This window comes from Glycine max, chromosome 14, assembly GCF_000004515.6.
Source record: "Glycine max cultivar Williams 82 chromosome 14, Glycine_max_v4.0, whole genome shotgun sequence".
NCBI classification, from domain to species: Eukaryota; Viridiplantae; Streptophyta; class Magnoliopsida; order Fabales; family Fabaceae; genus Glycine; species Glycine max.
In genome coordinates, this window is record NC_038250.2 from 41,592,228 (window position 1) to 41,618,561 (window position 26,334).

At 31.7% G+C, this 26,334-nt stretch overlaps 2 protein-coding genes and 1 long non-coding RNA gene across 3 annotated transcripts; all 3 read right to left on the reverse strand.

The window, feature by feature from the left end:
* Positions 1-718: 718 nt before the first annotated feature.
* Positions 719-4,713, reverse strand: LOC121173463 (uncharacterized). Its single transcript, XR_005888346.1, has 2 exons — positions 4,301-4,713; positions 719-1,904 (listed from the first exon to the last, which is right to left on the reverse strand). It is a non-coding gene; the product is annotated as an uncharacterized lncRNA (long non-coding RNA).
* Positions 4,714-8,581: 3,868 nt separating this feature from the next.
* On the reverse strand, positions 8,582-14,770 carry LOC100818103 (nitrate reductase [NADH] 2). Its single transcript, XM_003544722.5, has 5 exons — positions 13,687-14,770; positions 12,668-12,808; positions 11,940-12,172; positions 10,589-11,027; positions 8,582-9,607 (listed from the first exon to the last, which is right to left on the reverse strand). The coding sequence occupies exons 1-5, from the start codon at positions 14,633-14,635 to the stop codon at positions 8,709-8,711; spliced, it is 2,661 nt and encodes an 886-aa protein (XP_003544770.1). The 5' UTR covers positions 14,636-14,770; the 3' UTR covers positions 8,582-8,708.
* Positions 14,771-19,301: 4,531 nt separating this feature from the next.
* On the reverse strand, positions 19,302-24,604 carry LOC100818642 (nitrate reductase [NADH] 2). Its single transcript, XM_003544723.3, has 5 exons — positions 23,553-24,604; positions 22,699-22,839; positions 21,979-22,211; positions 21,070-21,508; positions 19,302-20,368 (listed from the first exon to the last, which is right to left on the reverse strand). The coding sequence occupies exons 1-5, from the start codon at positions 24,466-24,468 to the stop codon at positions 19,476-19,478; spliced, it is 2,622 nt and encodes an 873-aa protein (XP_003544771.1). The 5' UTR covers positions 24,469-24,604; the 3' UTR covers positions 19,302-19,475.
* Between the last annotated feature and the right edge of the window lie 1,730 nt (positions 24,605-26,334).

Genomic DNA, 26,334 nt, shown 5'->3' on the forward strand with positions numbered 1-26,334 from the left:
TGATTTTTTATTCCTCCTATATGCATGATTAAGCGAAAGAAATTGGCGATGACAATCAAGATAGCATACCTTGTGAAAATTTAAAGTTATGAATGTCTTCAATCATTTCATACATATGGGACAATCAAGTCTGCCAGCAGTTGTCCAACCTAGCAACATCCCATAACTCGGGAAGTCATTGATTGTCCACATCAAAGTAGCCTTTATCAAAAAATTATGCCTCAATGACACATCAAAAGTTGGTATGCCATCATTCCACGAAGTGCACAAGTCATCTATGAGTGGTTGCAAATATACATCAATCTTGTGCCTTAGATGTGATGGACCTAGAATTAAGACAGTTAAAAACATAATTCTCTCTTCATGCAAATGCCAGGAGGAAGATTATATGGAGTTAAGATAATCAGCCAACAAGAGTAAGTCTTGCCAAATTGACCAAAAGAACTAAACCCATATGAACATAACCCTAATCTAACATTCCTAGGGTCCTGATTAAATTCTGGATGCATTCTATCAAAATGTTTCCACGCTTCTTCATCAGATGGATGACACATGACATTCGGGTCCCTCTGATTCTCACTATGTCATCTCATGTGAGATGCAGTGGCCATTGAAGAGTACAATCTTTTTAGTCTTGGAATGGGTGAAAAGTACCACATTTTTTTAATAGGAAACTTATTTTCAATCCCTCTCATATTAATTGTCAAGTACTGATCACTTTTACAAAAAAAAAGCAATTACTTGTACTTTTATCTGAATTTTCTTTGTAAGACAACATGCATCCGTTCGGGCAACAATCAATTTTCAAACAACCGAGACCCAATTTTTGCACTGACCTCTTACCTTGATAAAAATTACCCACCATAGTATTGTTTTTTGGCATGGTGTCACCCATAAGTTGAACCATACGATTAAAACACCCTTCTGACATATTATAATCAAATTTCAAGCTAAGACAGACCAAAGAAGCTGACAATTTTGAATGATCCTTGCATCCTTCCCACAACGGTGCTTGTGCAGTTGCAAGCATATCAAAGAACCTTTGAGCTTTAGGATTAGGATTTTCCTCCATACATTTTGTCTCTATTAAACCCTCTTATTCTATGTATTGCCCAATTGATAATCTAGCATGATCCATGATCGTTTGCTCATAAGGATTCAACTCTTCCTTTTGCCCACCACTTCCGTAGTATGAACCTTGCAACACTACTGAAGGGAATTGTGGTAACTCCTCACCATGGTTTGTCCACCAATAATAATTGGGCATGAATCCTTCTTCATAAAGATCCCTCATCACATCATCCACAAACTTGAAAACTTTACATTTGCATTTCTTGTATGGACACCTTGTTTGTGCACCTTGCATTTTAAACATGTCTTGACTAGTAACAAACTGTACGAACTCAAACACTCCTTCTCTAAACTCATTTGTCCAAGGTTTATTAGCATCTAACCTCTGATACATTCACCTTCGGTTCTCGAGAATCTCCATTGATACAAACTACCAACAACAAATCTCCATTAAGAAACATCAAGAAGTAAGAAAATATAATCATGAAATGAAATGATTTGGTAATATTTAATGGGGTGTGTTCATACAAACACACAGGAGACATACTATTACATCAATGAAGCCACCACTTATATAAGTGTGAGGCACAACAAAACCTTACATCATTTATCTACTTATGTATCAAAGTTTTTCTTTTCATCCAGTAGAGGCATATAGGATAAGCAACCAAACAAACAAGAGAAAAGGATGATAACATAAAATGTAAAATGTGACTAACCTCACAAAAGTATACTACTCTGACTCTATATTTTGAGTTGTTTATCACCTGATGCAAAGTTGACTCGTGCAAACCATTAAGAGATTAAGTGTAAGATACCTTCATGTAAGATACCTGAAGTGTGTTTACATTATCATCTTATTTAAGTAATGTCAATAAATCTGTTAAACAACAACTAAGATTTTTTATTTATTAACTCACTATATGTACAAACGTATATGATAAAAGAACGAGAAATAATTTAATGGATGATTTTACTAAAATGTAACTCAAGCTTACCCTTAAATCACTCAATAACATTTCATTAAATAATTCATTCTAAAACTTACCATTTACTTGATTAAAAATTATTATATATATATATATATATATATATATATATATATATATATATATACAAAATTTTAAATTGATCTAAAATTAATTTGTGGACGACCTGTCTCGATCTACTCCTAAATAATCATTTTACTCTTATTGTTAATGGGTTAGTGCATGTAAATAATCATGAGTATCCAAATTACTCAATACTTCTAACTTCTAAGGAACAAATTAAAAGCTTGAGAATGAATCAATGAATATTAAGAAATAACTTTAACCTCTTCTTAACGAATGGCATTAAAATCTTATTGGCACACACTACGTAATTATTAGTTATTATCATAATATTATGCAACACAAAGGAGGTCTAGGAACTTGGTTGGGATTAGAAAGGTCTTTTGGTGATATATTCCACAAAGGAGGTAAATCGATGCTATTGGCTTGGCTAGCAAATCAGCATTGTTTTCGGATATTAGAGAGATGAGAATGATGCGTGACTTTGGTTAGGTTTGTAGGGTGGACTTGGAGCAGGTTTTTGTGTTGGGGAGAGTTTTAGTTCAACTGCTACACAAAGGTACACTTGTTGTTCACTACATATTAAGAATGAGGTTCATTAATCTATTATGAAAGGTTAAACCAATTCACCCATTTTATTCATGATTCATCTACTGTAAAAACAATAATTGGCAATTGGAACACTAAAAAAAACTAAGGTAAAAGTAAAAGAAATTGATGATTAGAAATCTGGTTTTACCAAGTATTTGAGATCCAACATCGAATAATAATCAAGACTAAATAATGATATTCCCTTATTTACTGAGACATATTTTAAAGGACAAAATCGTAAAGATCTATAAGTGTAAAAACAAACAATACCTTAAATGCGATCGACATAACACTACATCAGACATAAGGAGAACAATACTATATTTGCCTTTAATATGTGATGTATGTAAAATGCTAGCTAAAATGCATGGAAGCACCTTAAACCTTCCAGGGCTAGACATTGCCTCAGGATTGATAAGAGCAAGTCATTTCTATGCTAGTTATTTTCAAACAGTGGTGCTGACACAGTGAGTCATGAAAGGGTGTTGCATAATTAAGTCCAAGACAATTTATTATTCAATCTCTATGGAGTTTTGTAATGTTATCTCAACTCTCAAGTGTAGTTGGGACAGGGCTCCACACGGTCACTTGGTCCTTAGTGACATGGTTTACTTTGATGTGATCGTGGGTAACAAACAAGCTATATTGAATGCATTGATATCGGTATTGACAGCGAACATAGTTAAATCAAGAAACTTCATTAAGCCTATGCTTCGATGGAGAGATAAAAAACATTTACTTTTTGAATAAATAGAAAATACAGAGGGAATGAAAGAAAGAAAGTTTAAAAATCTTATGTTCCTATGACAAAAACTTGGGGTTATCTAATTTCACCCACTTCTTATGCGCCTACGATTCATTCTTGCTTGGACCTCAGGCCCCTCACGCAATCCCATAGCATAAATGTCATTAAATCCATACTCAAATAACTACTACCTTGACCATTATAAGTCACCCCTCCCCCAATCTTCTTTTTAACATTAAAAATCAAATTAATATCGCAAATAGCCATAACTAGAAATATTCTCTCTATCTTTCTTTTCTTTTTTAACTTCTTGTGATTGTCAGCATGTGTACAGTGTGGGAATAAACCAAACCAATAAATATTTTTTACCTTTTTTTATCTTTTGCTTATAAGAAAATAAATGTACACTAATAAGCTGAGTCAAATGCATGCTCCAGAGCTTGTTTCGCAATTCATATTCTGCTCTAAGCTTTGACCAAATACCATGTGGAACCAAGAGTTCATTCCTTTTTTTTCTTGGACACAAAATGAAAGTCAACATAGAGCAGAATGTGAGGTAGTTGTAAACATAAATATATGATTCTATAGGCCAATAAAATCAATTTATATTTTTAACCCCTAAAATATTTTCAAATTAATCCCAAATAGGCCTATGTGAGGTAGCTGTAAACGTAAATATATGATTCTATGATTTCTATCTACAATGTTTGTTAACCATCACCCACTGACTGACCCACAGATTTATAGGTAGAATTAGTGCTAAAGAGGAAACTAAATCTGCAGTAATCAGGAAGGAAACTAAATCTGCAGCAATCATAACCATAGACATTTAGTTTCTAACCTTACTCCTGTGAAGGTGTCCTTCTTTGGTTACAAAGTGTTTCTGTTTTCAAACCCTAGAATTTGTCAATAAACAAGGTCTGCTACAAGCAAGCACAGAACACTGCTTGGTCTATGAATCAGTGTATGAAATTGGTGTTAACGAGCTAGAGTGAAGCTAGATCTGAGGATTACCTGACCAATGTGGAACCTCTTCACCACAAATCTACCATTCCTGTGAAGCAGAACCAAACAATGAACTAGAAAATTAAAATCACAAGCTGAAAGGAATATACTTTAGGGGGGAGAAATCATTCTACACCATCTGCTGCAATTAGAAAAGAAAATGACATAGAGTCATGAAATTAAAAAAAAACGTGGAACTTCTTGAGCTGCGAACAAACAACACCCTCATTTGTTCAAAAATTGTAACAGTGGGATGAGAGAGATGGAAGTATTTATTTATTTATATGTGCAATGAAAGGAAAAGAATCCAAAACTACAGAGAAAGCGAGTGTGATTGCCATTTTACTGTTCACACGTGCTCATACTTATTCATTTATATATGTATTACTAATTTTTTTAGTATAATATAATAAATATTTCCTCTAAAAAATATACGATTTACTAACATCATATTTATTATTAAAATATTAAATTCTTTGAATTAAAAATTAATGTATAAAATTTGAGATAATAAATATGTTTAAATATAAATTATCTTTTAGATTTATGCAAAATACTTCATATTGGGATAAAAAATTATTTTAACTATTGATAAGTTATTTAAAAATATATTCAAATGTAATTTAGAAATAAAAATGTAAATAACATATTAAAGAATATAAGAAGTTGAGAAAATCTCTAACAACACTCCCGTTAATTAAAAATAGTTAAAAACACTCCCGCACAAGATAACTATTTTAATTTATATATACAATTTTGGCTGAATTACAAAATTAGTCTCCTTATTTTGCTTATTTCACCAAATCGGTCCCTTTATTTTTAATTCACTACCTGAGTCTCCCTATATTTTAAAATTCACTATCTAAGATAAATATAATAAATAAAATAAAAATAATGTTTATATAAGTATAAATATCCTAATTTATGTTAAAATAGAATTTAATCTTACATATTATATTTTAATAGATAATATATAAGATTATAATTAAAAAGACAATAAATTAAAAAGAATAAAGATTGAATGTTGAACTATTTTTCGTATAAAACTTGTATTATACTATATTTTGCACCAAATATTCAAATCAACATTTGAGTGGAGGGGTGAAGGAATGTGCCACAAAATTAGCTCTGTTGACTTAGATAGTCAATTTTAATACTTTCAGATGGATACATAATTTTTTGGCCGAGATGCCAAAAATGGTTAGGCCCAATGGGCTGGTTAGAATAGCCCAAACATAGCTGCAGGATGGTAATATATTGTTTTTCTTAATAAACAATGGCTCAAAAATATTTAAAATGGAAATTTAAAATAAATAAAAATGATTGAGTTTAATAACCAAAAGGTAAATTAAGCATTTTGCTAATTAATTATTTTAGCTCAATTTAAATATGAAAAAGAATACAATTTTTTTAAAATAATTTTATTTTGTATTTTTTTTTCATTTTTTTAAATGAATGAGCTCATGGGCCGGCCCATTTGGCCCGTAGAGGGTTGGGTTAGGCCATGAAAATAGCGGCTCATCTCAAGATTGGTCTAGCCCTGCTGGCCAAAAAATTCACTGAATCACAGTGGACTAACACATTTCTATTTGTGTGGGTAATATCCATAAGTGAAATTTACATTTTCCATGCATGCATATTTCATGGGTAATATATGTGGCTAAAATTTAATTTTTTTTTTATTAATTTTTCTAACTTAATTATCACTCAATTATCTTTATTGATTTTTCTTAAATTATTTTATAACTATATTAATATAATATTTAATAGTTATTTTTATAGAAGATAATCAACAAAAGAGCTTAACATGTAATATATGAAATTAAAAAAAAAAACTTGAGCTTGACTCTTGTACATAATCAAGTGAGGGTGATATCTTAAAAAAAGTGAGAGTATAATATACATTTATATAGGTTAGTGCATGACTTTCTCCTCCTAATATAATTAATTTTATTTTTTAAAATATATTTAATCTTAAATTAATTTTTATAAAATGATAAAATTATTAATTTATCAACCTATGCATCACATGGGAACACACACTAGTAAATTTTAATTAGTTAGTGTATATGTTACACTAAAGTGATATTAAGCCTTGATTAAGTCTTATTGGGTTTCAATTAATCATATGTATACTTATGTAATATATAAGATTAAATTCTATCTGAATTAAACTTATTTAAATATAAATATTCTAATTTATGTGAAAATAGAATTTAATCTTATATATATTATATTTTAATAGATAATATATGAGATTATAAAATATAATACATTAAAAAAGAATAAAATTTGAATTTTAAACTATTTTTACATAAAATTATATTAATACTATATTTTACACCAAAATTCAAATGAGTTCATGGTTGTAGTGGTGAGTGAGTGTGCTTCTCACTCCATGGATCATAGTTCTAGTCCTTCCTCAAACATTTTTAAAGTTCTTATTTTTTAAGAAAATGTTGGTCAACTTTTTAGTATAGTCAATATAGTGAATTAAAAAAATAGGAGGATCGATTTGATGAAATAGGCAAAATTATGGGACAAATTTTGCAATTAAGCCTTAAATTTAAGTCAAATTGAGATTTTAGTAAATGCATAGTAAGTTACACACATTGCATTTTATTGGGTTTGCCTAGAACACATGTTGTACTAAAGTTAAATATATATGGTCTTCATCATTGCATAAATTTCACTTACACCGTATTGAACCTTAATGAATCATTAGTGTTACACTTATGTCTTATATTTTAAAATACTTAATTTTACAAATTTTGATTATGACATATTTTCATAATATAAATGGTATTTTTTTATTATAAATTTTCAATAATTATATAAATAAATAATTGTTTTACAAAAAACAAATTAAAAGACTAATGATAAGCATGATTTATTAATCATAATCAAATAATGTAAATATTGGTTTGTTAATTTTATTAAAAATTATCAGTATAATTAAAAATATTATATTTTATTATAATTTATAAAATATTGGTTTGTTAATTTGAAAATATTACTAATATATTAATTTAAATACTTTTCAAGTATAAAGTGTATTTAAGTATATTAAATATTTATTATAATTTATAGAAAATTAAATATTAGTTTCTTAACCTATTTTACATAAATAAGGATGCGGTCGCTAATTCGGTTGCTAATCCCAAATATAATTTTGTCTTATAGAGACTGAAAAGTATTTCGTCGATGACATCATAACCTAGCGACCGAACTGTATTTGGTCGCTAATATCATAACAGCCACCGAATATGATTCGGTCGCTATATCAAAGTACATTTCGATGTTTAATTCATTCGCAATATTACTTTAGTAGTTATATATATCTAGCGACCAAATGTTTCGGCGACCTTCCTTTCGATGGCTGACGCAAGTTATTACCATAAATAAATTCAGTGTGAAAATCGGTCACAAATAACGACTGAAACGTTTCGATCTCTATTTCGATTCCACTTAGTCACAATATATTTTCGAACTCGAATTTCGATCACTAAACTGTATTTTTCTATAAGTGTGGTGTTTCAAACATGCAAAATGAACATATCTATTTTCTATTTCTTTTATATGCCGAAGTTGTTGCATGATGATGTTGTGAGCGCTTCCTTTGTCTTCATTTTGTAAAAAGTTTTCTGAGGTCTAACTTCCATTTCTCTCCACAAAGTTGCAGGGTTAGCAAATGTGTTATTTTTACTGGAGAGATTTCCTATATCATAGTAGTTATTGAGTCTTTTATACTAATAACTGACTCGCTGGTTTTTCAAGGTTTTACTATTTAGTATTAAAATAACTAACTCACCGTGAACTACCATGAACATATTAATTTTTTTTTTAAAACACATTTTTTAAAAAAATATACTTTTTAAGAAAAAATATTTTCTTTTATTCACTAAATACCACCTTTTTTTTCGAAAGGTACATGCCACCTTGAAAACAGTATTTATAATAGATTTTTTTATCTTTAAAAAAATAAAACATATATATATATATATATATATATATATATATATATATATTATTTGTTATTATTAAAACAAATTGTGGGATAGAGATCCACGGCAGAAACATAAATACATAAATTTTTTATGTTTAAAAAAACTTCATATCTCATATTATATGTCTTTTCACATATATTATTTATTCATGAAATATTCGAATAATTGTTGATACACAAGCAACAATAATAATACACATACATTAACCACACAACAATAGCAATACACAAACATGCCCTAAAACACAAGTAGATCGTTCTTGATATCATATCCCATCTTCTCCAAATTAGGCTGCACTGCAAATTGAATCATAGGTGGTGGCCCACATGTCAAAGCTAAGGCATCCGTTGACGTTTCTGGAAGGTGCTCCCTCATGATACTTTCTGTGATGAACCCAACACTGTATTCCCATCCTTCCCTAGCAGTTTCCACCACGTACCACACCTTGAATCGGTCACTATGTTTCTTCGCCCACACATCCATTTCTTCCTTCAACAAAATATCATCCTCAGTTTTGTTTGCATAGACCACATGCATCTCTGTGGGGTCCTCTGGGTCCTTCAGAATCGCTTGTGCCACTTGGTAAATGGGTGTGATCCCAGTTCCACCAGCCAACATGGCTAGCCTCTTTGCGAATCTTTGCTTTCCATGAACCAAGAAGTTGCCTCTTCCGGTGTACTCTATGTGGCCCAATGGGCCTTTCACGTCCAACACAGACCCAATGGAGAGGGAGTCCAAATGCTGAGACATGAGTCCTCCCTTTGGGAACTTGGGGTGCACGCCTTTGAAGTAAACCTTTATGGCAAGATCGAAGAACCCTACTTCGTCCACACTACTTGTTGGAGTGTAGGCTCGCATGCATAGCTTCTCATTGATGGTGGCACATAGGAAAATATGCTTCCCCACGGGTAAACCTAGGAGCTGGTCTTTTGAGGGTAAGGCAAAACGGAAGAGCCTCACATCGTGGGAAATGGAAGTCTTCGACACGAGCTTGCATGGGATTTTCTCACGTGTTTTAAGAGCCACGTCGCGTGGTGGTGGTGGTGGTGTTGTGGTGATTTCCTTAATAAGGGGCAAGTGGGTGAATTCAGAATTGCCATGCACGGAGTTGTTCGGTGATGAGTCTGAGGTGTAACCTGTTCATCCATAATTAACACACCTTATAAATCAATACATAACTAAATAAAATAAAATTCTCTAACAAATTAAAATTTATAATAAAAAATATGATAAATTATCAACTAATTAGAACCTTGTTATGCATGCTAGTTTTGTAATTGACTTTTATAATGTTATTTCAAAAATAATTTTTCACATGATTTCAAACAAGCTTAATTTCTAGTGTCTTCTAACCAGTGTCCTATTTAAATTCACATAATATATTAGAAATCGGACTAGAGATGCATTAATGATACTTTTAATGAACTTTCAATTTATTATCTCTTTATCGGTGGTTGACTATTCGGACACTTACTAATATTTGTCTCGTTTCTATAAACTATTAATGTAATTACAGTATCCATCAATAAAAAACTTATGATTGACATGATTTTTAATATAAATATTATAAAATTTAAAAAAATTAATATTCATAATAAACAATAACTGAGTGATAGTATAAAAATTATTTACACCATCAATACATATACTTTATTTTTATTTTTGATTGTTTGACTGTATAAAAACTTCTTATACATAGAAATTAAACTCAAATAATTTATAAAAAAATCAGCATGTAAGATAAATAAGTTAAAAATCATAAGAAAATTGAATTTATATTTATTGATAATATATAAAATATCTTTCTTGCATACCGATAAAATAAAATAACCTTAAATACTATTTCTGTTGCCCAAATTAATATATTAGAAAAATGGCTCACAACCCGTTTTGTTACATTTTATTTATCACATTTATGTATGGGATGATTAAAAAACATGGGATTTTTCTGAATTATGTGAACTTGATCATTCTCTATTTTAACAACTTGAACGTATAACTTTTAATAAAATTTAATTAATAATAAAAAAAAGTGGAACATTTCAAAGACTAATAAGAACACATGAGGTCGCCAATTCGAAAATTTAATAATAAAATTTAATTAATATAAATATTACCTGTGCTCATGAGCTCGCCAATTCGAAAATCTTCGAGCATTTTTTTTGCTTTTTCAGAATGGATGGCATCGAACTCTTCAGTGCAGTCAGTACCAGCATTTATGAGGATGCTATCAACACCACCGGGGTGGTCTTTGAGGAATCGGGTGCAGTCATAGACGTGGCCATGGATGATGATCCAAGTAGAGTCGGAGGTGCAGTGCTTTTTGACTTCAGAGATGGTGAACATTTTTGAGGCCGTGTTCATGGATGGCGTGGAACCACTCTTTTTGAGGCTTGGTAATTTCTCTAGTGATTTCTCCAAATGTTTTTCCTTTACCATCCAACCACCTGGTTGGTTTGCTGGTTGGGTAGGGTGTTCAAACACTATGCCAATCTCACCCTTGTGGGGCTTGGCTACATTTGTTTTCACCCTGAACCAGCAGTTGTTCATCATACCCTACACATTATTGCATTCCCAAAACATAACACAAAAGGATTCATTAGAATTGCTTTACTTGTGAAAAAAAGCGGGAAAATACTTTTTGGTCCCTTGAAATTTGTAATTGGTTCCTCCAAAAATTTGCGTCCCATTTTGATCTCTCTAAAATTTTAACATTGTTTATCTAGTATGTTAAAACTTAAAACTCTCAGCATATCTATTATGTTAGGCCAACATTTTAACTTGTTGTACAAATTATTTAAACAGAATGTTCAATCTTATATCAAGTCGGCAGAATCATTGATAGAATTAATATACTGGACGAACAATAATATTGTTAAAACTTTAAAGGAACTGAGATGAGAAAAAAAATATTTGAAGAGAACAATTTCGAGATTTCACATATTTTAAAGAGATAAAAAATGTACTTTACCCTAAAAATATTAACAAGGATTTTATATAAGAATGGATATGTACAGTGAATAACTGAAATAATGTGATGATTATACTATCAATACTAGGTCATTTTAAAGAAATTTGTTAACAGAATAAATAGTTCGTGTATAATTTATAAAAGGAAAATGGTTGATCAACATCTAATATGTTATCTAATACTTAAAAAAAAGTAAAAAAAAGAAATATAATTATAATAAAATTTATGATGTGATAAAAAAATATAATTATGATAAGATAAAAAAACTAAAAATTAAATTGATAATTAATCCTTAAAAAAATCAACAACCATCTAAAATAAGAATGGTTGATTAGTGAATAACTGAAATAATGTGATGATTACACTATCAATACATTTTAATGAAATTTGGTAACAGAATAAATAGTTCATATATAATTTGTAAAAGAGCACACAGGTACAGAGACCGTTCCACAGTAAAAATAACTCAATCAACATTGTCAGAGGTGTGTTCGTACCATAACATTCCAAATGAGGTGTTCAGGCTGGGTGTTGAGGCCTTCATCCCAAGCTCGAACTGCAATCTCCTTGGTCCCAAGCAAGTCCATCACCTCCACCTCCAAAGACCAGAAGCACCAACACCAATACTTGCCATATTTGTTGGGTTTCTCAGTACGGTCCAATTTGCACAAGCGCCACGTTTTTCCAACGTCCAGTGTTACTTCCACACGTGTCAGTTTTCTTCCACCACCTGCATGTACAATGACACTCTCACTTTACATCCAAAGATAAACACAGTTCTCTTTTTTCAAGTTACTGTCTACCAATTGCATGTTAATTACAGCCATAATTTCATTACCAATTATGGTTTTATTTAGTGTCAGCCACTTGAAAGAGAGACCAAACATTATTCTACTTTTCACGAACACTAATACTAATAATAAATTATTATTATTATTATTTATTTGGTTAATACATGTTCAGCCAATATATTTTACTTTTTCTCCCTTCATGTTAGTCTTATTGTGTCAATACTTTATCTTTTTTTTTCTAAATAGATTTTCCAAAATTTAAATAAAATTTTATTGATTTAATGTTAAAAATACTCGTGTTATCTTATCTTGTGAAAATTTTGTGGCGGATAATTCACTCCACTAGTTCCCTTACGCTTATTAAATGGTGTTAATATAATAATATAATATTACTGGTTCCTCAAAGTAACAAGAATGAAAAACACCAAATTAACCGGTATATGCGTAGCCTCTCAGGAGATAGGGCCTCTGCGTAGTCCATGAGTTGATGGGCAAGATCTCCTGGTGACACGGCGTCGTTATCACTGAGTTTATGTTCAACTCGTTGATGATATATTCCGGCTTATACCACCAACCTGCAGGGACACACCAAGAATATCAAACATGTAATTAATTTGTGCCATGAAAAAATTCCTTGGAAGAAACATGTTATATGTTACACACATCTCTAAGTTGGAATAGTTCACTAAATTATGAGTACATTGTTTAATTTAAAATTGTAAAAACATTATTTAGAAGAACTATAGAAATAACTTTTTTAAGAAGGAAAAAAAAGAAAAATGAATTAAATTTGTCACACTTAAGTTTTTTAGTAGAAATTTTTCTAATTTAACTTGTCAGAAGTTAAGATGCATAAATTAATTTTAATTTATGAAATACTAATTAGTTTTGTTCTTTCTTTTTTCCCTCATTAAATGCTTATTAAGATTTTTTTTTTCAAACAAAGTGTTAGTATATTACTATTAATGGTTGTATGTTAGAAAGAAAATATTTTACAAGTTTATATATTTTGTTCTGACAGAAAAAAGAAAAGAATGGAAATATAAATCAACATAATTAAGTGAAGAAAATAAAGAAAAAGAAAAAAAATAAATTATAAACATATTAAAAAATATATAGAAAAAGTATGGATGATAGATAATATAATAAGATACAATATAATCTGATATGATAAACAAATAATAAGTATTAAAAAACGTGTCTGTATATCACTGCCTAAATATCATTATTGATTTTCCACCTCATGCAATATCCCTCGCCAAGCTAAGTAACAAAATTAAAACCCAAAAGCCACAACAGAACAAAGAAAGATACCTTCTTCATTGGCAAACTAAGTAACAAACAAACGTGTCTAAATATCACTGTCCATTCTCAACCTCCCATGCAATATCCCTAGGGCAAACTAAGTAACAAAACCAAAACCTACTAGAGTACGACAAAAAAAGAAACATACCTTCTGCATCGGCATGCTCTGAGTCAACTTGCGAAGGAAGCACTCTGTTATCCTTATAATGGTAATAACTCTCCGACTCATGCTCAGAAACGACAATGCGTTTGAGCCACTTCACCATTCTTCCACCTATAAACCCCGGAATAATCATGCGCACGGGGTACCCGTGATCCGGCGCTAGAAGCTCGCCGTTTTGCATGTACGCGATGATGATGTCACGGGAGGGGTCCATGGCGGCTTCTCTCGTGATACTTGTTCCGTACTTGCATCCACCGCCTCCGGGGAGATCCTCAGCGCCCTCGAAGTTCACGTAGTGCGCGCCCTTGGAATGCGAGAGGATGCCGCAGTGGCGAAGGACGTGGCGGAGGGGGACGCCGCGCCAGAGAGTTGTGGAGGTGCCGCCGCAGCCCCAGTTGAAGCCGTTGCTCTGCTTCACCATGTTCTGCTCCTTGCGGCGGTTCCCCGCGCACACGAGTGTAGCAGGAAACTCGCGCTGGGGAAAACTCTTCAAAAGGGTTTCCAGTGTGAGGCGAGTTGGATTTTTTACCAGCCCGGTCACTTCCACGGTCCAGTCTTCAAATTTGCCCTTGACGACTGAACCGTGGCTCCGCACATAGTGGAGTGGAACCGGGGTGATGAAGCCATGGTGCATGAGGCGCGGGAGTGGGGCCTCCGCATTGAAGGGGTACTTCCCCGTGAGCCGCACCATGGAGGCATTACGCGGGACCCACTCGTCCGCGGTGCCCTCATGGCGCGGGTCCAGAATGGAGTCCTCCATTTCGGCGTTCCCTTTTTGTATCAGCTGGTTCAGCTCTTTGAGGTATGAAGCGTAGTCGTTTTCCTCGTCGGAAGAGAAGTCCGTGTCGAAATCCAACGGCGGAGGCGGCTTGCTTCTGCCAACGACGTCGTTTATGTGGCTGCCGTATTGACGGTTGCTAATGGAAGCCGCCATTGTGAGAGGGAAATAAGTTAGTTTTCGAAGGGAGTGGTTTAGGGTTAGGGTATTTATATAGAGCGAGGAAGGGGCATGTGAAAGATGAGGAATGACTTACTTACGAAAACCTACCTCGTTTAGATTTTTTCTTCAGTTACGTCACATCTTTTTCTTCAATAAATTATTTATTTATTTTTCTAACTACAAAATATTTCAACACTGAGAAGTCATAAAACTAATCTTGAAGTAGTAGAATACTAGTTAAGGAAAATCTCTACTCACATTATCTTGTTTTTTTTTTTTTAATCTCGCACGATGCTTTAATGGAGTTTTGATATAAAAACGTGTTGAAATATTATCAGTTTATACTGTTCATTTTCAACCTCTCGCGCAATATCTCTTGGCAAAACAATAGATAAAATTTTAAAAGCTAGAGTGCAAGAAAGATAGCTTCTTCGTTGGCATGTTCTGCATCACGTGGGAAGGGATTTCTCAATTGTCCTCACAATGATAATGATTTCTTTAAGTAAAGTCCATTTTTATTCTGTCCATATGTAATTTTTTTATTTTTTTATTTTAGCGGAAGCAATATTTTATTCTAGTTCTTTTTGGAAGGTAAAGAACTTTGTTTGTTGATAAAAGAACAGTGGATCGACCCATCAAGCCAATATATATCCACGATATCTACGTGGGAAAGTAATTCCCACACAAAATCTGCCCACAACACAACACACCAAATGTTTACATTCATTGGGTGGCTTAATATTGAACCACTGTGTCCCCCACGGTAACCTATGGCCATTAGTTACTATCTAGTCAGCAGCAGCAGTCCCCTCCTGGTATACGTATGATTCAATCTAATTTCGCACTTGTAAAAGAATTTTGAGTTAATTATTCATTTAGGCTTGTATAATTATACAAGTTTATATTTTAGTTATTATAATTAAAATATATTCATTCTAATTCTTACATATATTATTTTCAATTTTTTAGTCTTTATACATATTTGTTTTTTAGTCTCTATTGTTTAAATTTATAAAGATTAAAAGGGGTTTAAATTAATATGTATAAAAATAAAAATAAATAATTTTTAAAATATAGAAACCGAAATGTAAAGTTTGTACCACTATAGAGACATTGCACATGTAATCAAACCACAAGTGTGCCAAAAAAAGACCAACCCACGTAAATACAAAGGTCTTGTTAGGAGGAACCATATATCTGCGGTTGCAATTAAAAAAACTCGCAGAAACATAAATATTCTATTCTAGTTAAAAAAAATTATAATTTATCATCATGTATTGACTATTAAGTATTAACTTAAATTATTAACGTTAACATTAATTTTATATTAAAACATTTTACAACTTGAGTTTACGATTACTTCTCTCATCAAATTATGTTTTTTCATATGAATTATTAATATTCATTCTTTTTAGAGTAAATTTAATTCATTTTAACTATATATGTGTGAGCATTTTGACAATTTATAGACAAAATACACAACTTATCTGAATTAGTAAACCTTTCCTTAACTATTTTTAATCTATATTGAAATATCTTAATATTAAAGTGAAGAAGAAGTTCTGTACAGATTTTTCTCCGCCTATTTTGCGTGATAAATTCCGTCCATAATCTTCATTAGAATCACGTAATCATTAAGTATCCATGCAAAACCAATTTTCTTACATTAAAATCGTCCATTTAATTACGAAATTTAATCCCACCATAATCTCGAATAGAATCACATAAACCATTAAGTATTCATGCAAAATCAACTTTCTTTTATTAAAATTGCTCATTTAATTACGAAATTTAATGCTTAGTATGTCATGCTGCATATAATCTCCTATTACTCGTCTATATTGATTACGAAAACGATTCTTATCGATAATTGCAAATTTTATGGAGCAAATTTATCCATTTAATTGTCATAATACGTTTGATTAACAACATAATTATTATCTGTCTAAAAACATTCTCGCAAGTCTCCGCCCATAATAGCATATAAATATTATTTATTTTAAAATCGCTCATTCAGTTACGATTTTTTAAGAAAATTGGGGTATTCCCTATTATATTTTTCATTTTGTAATATTATCGACTAGTGTTTTGTTTTATTATGATAATGATTAATATGAATTTATATTTCTTTTATTTGGTTATCCTACATTGTTAGTCTTCTTTTCATAATTCTACCTTTTTCCTTCGTAAATTAGCAATGATGTCTATGGTCAAAGTCTTCTGTATTTTCTTAGATATATAATTTGATGAAATTTAAAGGGAAATAAGGTTCATACAATCAAGCAAAATAAACAAGAATATCTTATAAATAACAATCTAATTGGAAAAATGAAACCTAATATATTTTTGTAATCAATGAGTCATATGAAGAGACAATCCCGGTATATTAATTTTTCTAACCAAAAGGCAATCACAATATATAGTCCCAATTAAGTTGTACCTATTCAACGGAAATATTAATTAGCAAGTACATTAGACATGATAAAGCTGTTAATATGGGTAAAATAACAAAAAAATATGTTGTATTATTATAAAGTTACGAATGTAAAATTAAAATGGATAAATCCATAAGCCATTAGAACTCAGTGGCAGCATTTGAGAATTGATTGATTAATCAGTAGGTTACCTCCTTGATAAAAGAATATATTTATAGTAAATATATACTATGAAAAGAGGCAATATGATATGGTAAGTTTTTTAAATAGTTAAAATCCATTACAGCAAATGACTGTAGATATTAATCATGTAATGGCTAATAAAAGTGGTAATAGTAGTTTGAATGATTATTCAAAGATAAAATATATTTTTTATTTATTTAAAAAAGTCTGGATTTGATCAATCCATATATAATTGATTTGATGATAAAGCTGATTGAAAAGGTTTTCTTAAATAGAAATGGATTTTATATTGTGGATCACGGTATATGATTATTCCTAATTATTTCTGATATGTATATTAATCCTCGTTATTGAATCTTATCTTTAATTAATCAAGGGGTGAATTAATAGGGTATACATATTTTTTGAATGTGGCATATATTGTACATTATTTTAAGAGACTTAAATCATGAGTAAGATTTTTATGGAAGAAAATTAAACATAATTGACTAAATTACGTTTATTAATAAAATTAATTAATTTAGATATTAACATTAAATTTATCTTTAATCATAATATTTTTTTTATACAATTTGTTCTTAATATTTAAGAAAATCTATTCATCTTTTCCAATCTTTATAAGAGGAAGAATGTGACAATTAAGAGTAACATTTAGTTATAGATTCAAATTAATAAGGATATTTTTGTAAAAAAAAATAGTACACAGGAAAGATAAAATAAAATCTTATAATAAGAAACAAAAGAATTTGTTGACTATATCTTATAATTAGCGAAGAAAATATAATGACCTTTGTATATAAGAAATTTAAATCGATCTTGAAGAATATTAAATTCTATTTACTAACTGATTTATAATTTCACTTCTTCCACATTTAAGTAAATGGTTTCTTATTCTTAATTTCTCTATTTACGAAAGACAACTTTAAATGTGAATGTTTCCAAAAGGGATGAGAGGTGAACATTTTATTTTATAAATTGTAGTATTCTAAGGTTATTAGTGGAGCTTTTAAATTTAGAAGCAACTATAATGTTGTTTTCTCTCTCTTTGCCGAAAATGTTTCTAAAGAAGTTCCAAGGCACAATATTATATTAGAATTTTTGCATAAGCTAAAATCAACTTATACATCTTAATTTTTGGAGAAGTTATATGAAATTAAAGTGCTTTTATAAACTTTTGGGCTTGACCCTCCACAATACAAAAAAAGTACTTTTATAAAAGCTAGATACATCAATTGATTTTAATTTATGAACTAGCTTTGTATTTTATTTCCTTTAAGTAGTTATGAAGAACTTTATCCAAATAGATCCTTAACAGAATTGTGGAAACAATAACGTTTTAGGTTAAAAACATTCATACTAAAAATATTATAAGTTTCTTTGCATTAAATTTCTTTTATAATTCTTAAATTAATGAACATACAGATAAAATTAATTTTTAGTGTAACTCATATAAAATTATATTTTATATTTAATTGCTATTAAATATAAACTATTAAAAAATAGCATGTGCATCACATGGGTAACCCGATTAGTTGAATTAACTACTCCACACTGATGATTAAACCATATTCGTGTAAATTAAAGAAAAGCAACAATACAGCAACTAATCCAATCTAACAGAAAACTTAAAGATAAAATAAAGTGTAAGAGTTGAATTGATTATGCATTGTTATGTAAAGAATTTTACATTTTTTTATAGAATAGAATTTTACACGTAAAACTTAAAAAAATTATTCACATATTTATAAAAGTAATTATTATAAAAGTTAATAAATTATCATATACATTACAATTTTTTAATGAATGACAATATAAAACTCCGATAATGCAAAGATATTTACTCAGTATAATATTTGAAAGAACAATTATATTAGTACACTCTATTGTTATAAACATTTTATCAACACATATTATTTATTTTTGTTTTTCACTTCATATCATATCAAATCATATATATTTAACTAGATGTCAAATAGTATATAAGATATCCACAAATCAATTTTGGATTTAAAACTACCGATAAAGAATACCAAAAATGGTGCTAAAACAGAAAAAAAAAGGATAATATGGTTTATATATAGACATCAGTTGTTCTTTCTTTCACCATTACAAATAATGAAACAAGCAATGCTCTAACAATTGGTGATACACAAACAACAATAAAAATACACATGCATAGATAGTCAACATAATATAGTAATCTACTTCTTTGTGCCCTAAAACACAAGCAGGTCGTTCTTGATATCGTACCCCATCTTCTCCAAGTTAGGTTGCACCGCAAACTCAATCATGGGTGGTGGCCCACACGTTAAAGCCAAGGCATCGCTCGATGATTTTGGAAGGTGCTCCCTCATAATACTCTCTGTGATGCGTCCCACACTGTATTGCCACCCTTCCTTTGCAATTCCCACCACGTACCACACTTTGAACCGATCACAATGTGTCTTTGCCCACGCATCCAACTCCTCCCTCAACAATATATCATCCTCGGCGTGGTTAGCATACACTAGATGCATTTCAGTGTGGTCTTCTGGGTCCTTCAAAATTGCTTGTGCCACTTGGTAAATGGGTGTGATCCCGGTCCCACCAGCCAACATAGCTAGTCTCTTTGCAAATTTTTGTTTACCATGAACCATGAAGTTGCCTCTTCCGGTGTACTCTATGTGGCCCAACGGGCCCTTCACGTCCAACATAGACCCAATGGAGAGAGAATCCAAATGTTGGGACATGAGTCCTCCATTTGGGTACTTGGGGTGCACGCCTTTGAAGTACACCTTGATAAGAAGGTCAAAGAACCCCACTTCGTCCACACTACTTGTTGGAGTGTAGGCTCGTATGCATAGCTTGTCACCAATGGTGGCGTACAAGAAAATGTGCTTTCCCACGGGTAAACCCAAGAGCTGGTCCTCCGAGGGCAACGCAAAACGAAAGAGCCTCGTGTTATGGGAAATGTAGGTCTTCGACACAAGCTTGCATGAGATTTTCTCACGTGAGTTAAGTGCAACCTTGCGTTGTGGTCTTGGTGTGGTGATCTCCTTGATAGGGGCCAAATGGGTGGATTCAGAATCGCCATGCATAGAGTTGTCAGGCTCTGAGTCTGAGGTGTAGTCTATTCATGCAGAATTAATAGGTCATATAAATCTCTACATAATGAAGTAAAATGAAATTTCTACCAAAACAAAATTACAAATAATAAAATGATGCTAGAGAAATTTAAGGAGGTTGATACTTTTTGAATCAAAATTGAATAAATTTGACCATACTAAAGAAAAAATTGGCAAATTTGCATATTGAATATAGAGAAAGCCATCAACACAAATTTACTTATTACATTATCTTTTTTTTTTAATCACATTTTATGTTTTAAATTATTTTAAAAAAAGTGATTTTTCAAAGTTATGTAAATCTCATTTTATATTTTAATAAAAAATTATTAATTAGTTTAGAATCACCACCACATTTTATAGTTCTGACTAATACTTACATGACTAATACTTACACGTAAAATTCGTTTAGATTATGATAGTTCTAAATAGTATGATAGTTCTCCTATTTTAAAAACTCACTCGTATAATTTTATAAAAATAAAAGATACATTTATGTAAAATATCTGGTGTGTAAGATATGCTCGTTGATTTTTATAATTTGAAAAGTTATATTAAAGATATTTCTAATCGACTGAAAGGATAAAAGCCCATCACGTCAAACTCATCTTATAATTTCTTAATAAATTTTAATTAATAAAAAATGAAGGAAAAAAAAAGTTCTCCTAAAATGCTAATTAGAAATCTGCAACCTATGTTATATTACCTGTGGTCATGAGCTCGCCAATTCGAAAATCTTCGAGCAATCTCCTTGCTTTGTCAGAATGGATGGCGTCAAACTCTTCGGTGCAGTCGGTGCCGGCATTTATGAGGATGCTATCAACGCCACCGGGGTGGTCTTTGAGGAAGCGGGTGCAGTCGTAGACATGGCCATGGACGATGATCCAAGTAGAGTCAGAGGTGCAGTGCTTTTTGACTTCAGAAATAGAGAACCTTTTTGAGGTTATGTTCATGGATGGAGTGGAACCACTCCTTTTGATGCTTGGTAATTTCTCTAGTGATTTTTCCAAATGTCTTTCCTTTCCCATCCACCCACCTGGTTGGTTTCCTGGTTGAGCTGGATGTTCAAACAATATGCCAATCTCACCCTTGGCAGGCTTGCCCACATTTGTTTTCACTCTATACCAGCAGTTGTTCATCATGCCCTACACATCATTGCATACCCAAATTAATGTAACACAAAAAGCTTTGTTGGACTTCCTTTATGTATTACAAAAAAATCAACAAGGGCTTTAAATTAAAAAAAATGTAGTGAATCAGTAAAATAATGTGATTATTATTACACTATCAATAGATATTAAAAATAATCAATTGTCATTTTCTCCATGAATTAATTTATCTTGCCTCCATTGAGCTTATATTATATAAAAAAAAACAATTAAAATAGAAGCAACAATATAATAACTCATACTTGAGTTATATAAAACCTTTAACCAAACAGACAAAAATCTATTAATCACCAAACATTTTGTCACAATTCACCAAAACCATTAAAAACATTTATCACTATATCCTAGTCTTGATTATTTAACAAAGGAAAAAAGAATACAGAAATTAAACATATTTTGTTCATAGTTTGTAAAATGATCGAAGTTTCTCAGAGATGTGTAGGTACCATAAGATTCCAATTGAGGTGTTCAGGCTGGGTGTTGAGGCCTTCATCCCAAGCTCGAACAGCAATCTCATTGGTCCCAAGCAGGTCTATCACCTCCACTTCCAAAGACCAGAAGCACCAGCACCAATACTTGCCATATTTGTTTGGTTTCTCAGTATGGTCCAATGTGCACACGTGCCACGTTTCTCCACCATCAAATGTTACCTCAACACGAGTCACTTTTCTTCCAGCACCTGCACACGTACAACCACACTCTCAGTCACTTTACATCCACTGTCTACCAATTGCATGTTACAGCCGCAACACCAATCCAAATTTAGGGTTTTGTTCGGTGCCAGTCACTTGAAAGAGAGAGCAGACACATTATTCTACTCGTTATCATTATTATTATTAGGTTAATACTTGTTCAGCCAATATGATTAGTAAATAAAAATATGATTAAAAAAATTTGTCTAAAATTTATCAGGTTCATGAATATTCCATATTAATAATATAGTAATATATATATATATATATATATATATATATATTCTTAATAAATTTTCACAAATTTTAATAAAAAGTTATATATTTAATGTTGAAAATATTCGTAACATCTTATCCTGTGAAAGTTTTGTGGCGGATAATTCACTCTATCAGTTCCCTTATGTTAAATGGTGCTAATATTAATTACTGTACTTGTTCCTGAAAGGAACAGGAATGAAAAACACCAAAACTCACCGGAATATGCGTAGCCTCTGAGTTCATAAGGCCTCTGCGTAGTATATGAGTTGATGGACAAGATCTCCTCGTGAGAAGGCGTAGTTATCACTGAGTTTATACTCAACTCGTTGATCTTATACTCCTGCTTGTACCACCAACCTGCAGGGACACACCAAAATAGAATGTAATTATAGTTTGTGTCCATGAAAATTTCGTAGGAAGAAACATGTCATATGACAGACTACACATGCAAAGTTGGAATAATTCACTAAATCATCTCCTAAATTATGAGCACAGTGTTTAAAATTATAAATAAATATTATTTTGATTCTTTAAATCAACAAACCGTAGTTATTTTAATTAGTCACATAATAATCTATCATTTTATTCTTTCAAATAAAATAACAAATGCTTGATAATGCCAAAATGTTTTAATAATTCTAAAAACTAAATTAATTAGTAGTCATATTTTTATCAAATTAATTTAGGTTCTATTTAAACAATTCTTTTAAGAAGTACTTAAAGAAAATAAATAAATCAAATGATAAAATGAGTTAAATTTCTTGCTTAAATTAGTGTCAGCTTATTTATCTGAACTTTTGTAAAAGGTTTCTAATTTATCTTTCTTTGTAACAGAGGTCAATACTTCGAAAAAATGAAGGTTAACCTTCACACACACAAAAAAATTAGATCGAGGTTATTAAAACATTTTTAATGTATAATATTCATATATATATATATATATATATATATATATATATATATATATATATATATATATATATATATATATATATATATGAATGTCTAAAATCAACTGCTCATATTCAACGTAAAAAAATTGAAAGCCGCGTGAGTACAAAGAAAGATACCTTCTTCATTGGCAAGATCTGCATCGACGTGAGAAGGGAGCATTTTGTTATCCTTGTAATGATAATGATTATCGGACTCATGCTCGCTAACGACAATGCGTTTGAGCCACTTCACCATTCTTCCACCGATGAACCCTGGAATAATCAGGCGCACGGGGAACCCGTGATCCGGCGGAATATGCTCGCCGTTTTGCATGTATGCGAGGATGACATCACGCGCGGGGTCCATGGCGAGGTCCCTGGAGATGCTGGTTCCGTACTTGGACCCTCCGCCGCCGGGGAGATCCTCGGCGCCCTCGAAGCACACGTGCAGCGCGCCCTTAGCACGTGCGAGGATCCCGCAGCGGCGCAGCACGTGGCGCAGCGGGATGCCGCGCCACACGGAGGTGGAGGCGCTGCCGGCGGTGTTGCTGGAGCCGGAGGTGGGCTTCATGATGTTCAGCTCCTTGCGGCGGTTCCCCGAGCAGACGAGCGTGGCGGGAAACTCGCGGTGATGGAAATCCTTCACAAGGTTTTTCATGCTAAACCGGTTTGGTCGCTTGACCAAACCGGTTACTTCCACGGTCCAGTCTTCCCAATTTGCTTTGGGGACTGGACCGTGGTTGCGGACGTAGTGGAGTGGCGCTGGGGTGATGAAGCCGTGGTGCATGAGGAGTGGGAGTGGGGGCTCCGCGTTGAAGGGGTGCTTCCCTGTGAGCCGCACCAGGGAGGCAATCCGTGGGACCCACTTGTCCGGGATTCCCTCGTTGTGCGGGTCCAGAACCGAGTCCTCAATCTCCGTTCTCGCTTTTTGTATCAACTCATTCAGATATTCGTCGTTTTCATCGTCTTCGTCGCTGGAGAAGTCCAACGGGATAGGGGGCTTGAGGTCCCCGCCGCAGTCACGAACGTCGCCGTTTTTGGTGCTAGCAGCCATTGTGAGTTACAGAGAGAAAAGCTAAGGAATTAGTTGGTCTTCAAAAGGAGAGAGGTTTGGGGTATTCATATAGAGAGGGATTGCTTACGGAGGCGTTTCTCCACGTCGTCTAGTCCTTTTCTTCACTGACGTATTATCTTTTTCCTTTTCACTAAAATTTTTATTTTTAAAACAAGTTACTCAGAACTCATAAGTCTTGATTTTAATTTTCAAAAAAAAAAAAGTATAGATAAAAAGGTTTAATTTTACTCAAAAGTTACGTAGTTTAAGATAAATAGATGAAAAATAATGTAATCGAGAATGTCTCAAGGTGGTGATTTGCATTTGGCAACAGGGATTTTGTGGTTGGGATGTTAGTATGGTAAATGATATAATGATACAGGACAAAGAAAAATAAAGAAATAACTTGTGTAAATGGAATGTTGTTATAAAAACGTGTCTAAATATCACTGTTCATTTTCAACCTTTCATGCAATATCCCAATTGGCAAAAGAAGAGACAAAATAAAAAACACTAGAGTACAAGAATGATACGTAGTTCATTGGCAAGTTCTCCATCTATGTGTGGGAAGGGAGTTTTCTGTTATCCTTAATTAGCAAGATACTGATTTGGTTAAGTAAATTTTGAGATACGAGACGTATCGGTGGATGAAAAATATGTGCTTGGGAGAGACTTTTCAAAAATGGTTCAATTAAATTTTGTGATAACAATTTATATAAAGCTAATGAATAGTTCATATTATAATTAAAAAAATACTTCTAGTTTCTATACTTTAATTTCTTTATATAGTTTTAGTTTTGGTATATTTAATTTTTATATTTTCAATTATAAAAATTAAAGAAAAATGTATTTTAAATTATTAAAAATGGTGTTTAATAAATAATGTAATGAAAATATGATGTGATATTACAAAAGAAAAATGTATAAATATTTAAATAAAAAATGTCATGTCAAAATGTAAAATTAATTTTTATTTTCTATTTACGTGTTTATGTACTTTTTCCTTTTAATTTTTACAAATTAACGTCTTGTCACACTTTTAAATTCCTATTAATTTTAAGAATTGAGAAACTGTAAGAACTAAATTCAAGTAATTGAAGTTAAGAGAACGAAAATCACATGTGAAGATTGAAAATATAATTAAGTCTAAAATTTGTAAAAGTATTATCTTTGTTTACTTCTTATTTACTTTACAAAATACAAGTATGTTTTGAATTTGATAACTCGTATGTGCCACTCCAAACATCTTGGTTTATTACCTAAACTCAAATTAGTACAGTGTCAACCCAAAGGTCCATGTAAAATGACTGCAACTTAAATTTTCGACAAATGACTTAGTGGCAAGGCAAATTAAATACACCTATAACACGGAATCACAAAGCTTGATCAAGAGTAATTACGAAGTACAATGTTTAAAAAAAAAACATATTTTTTATGAGAGGATTTGAGCCATGCATAATCCACTTTCACCCATCTTACAATATCCTTATAAATCCTTTTTGACTATTGAACTGATTTTACATGTTTTTTTATTAGTTAATGTTAATTGTTAATTTGTTGAGAGATTTCTCAGTCATACATAATTTACTTTGACCCATCTTAGAATATCCTTATAAATCCTTTCTGACTTCAACATTGATTTTACATGTTTTTTTATTAGTTAATGTTAATTATTAATTTACTGATTTTTATTAGTGGAAGAAAATTTTGAACTCCGAACCTCTCCCTATTTCCTTCTCATTTCAATCATGAAGCCAACTTTATAATTTTGAATTGCTTTTACATGTATATCAATTGTGACCTTTACCTTGAAAAAGATTTACATAAAAGGTTTTTGTTGTATTGCTTCGATGATATTAATGCAGA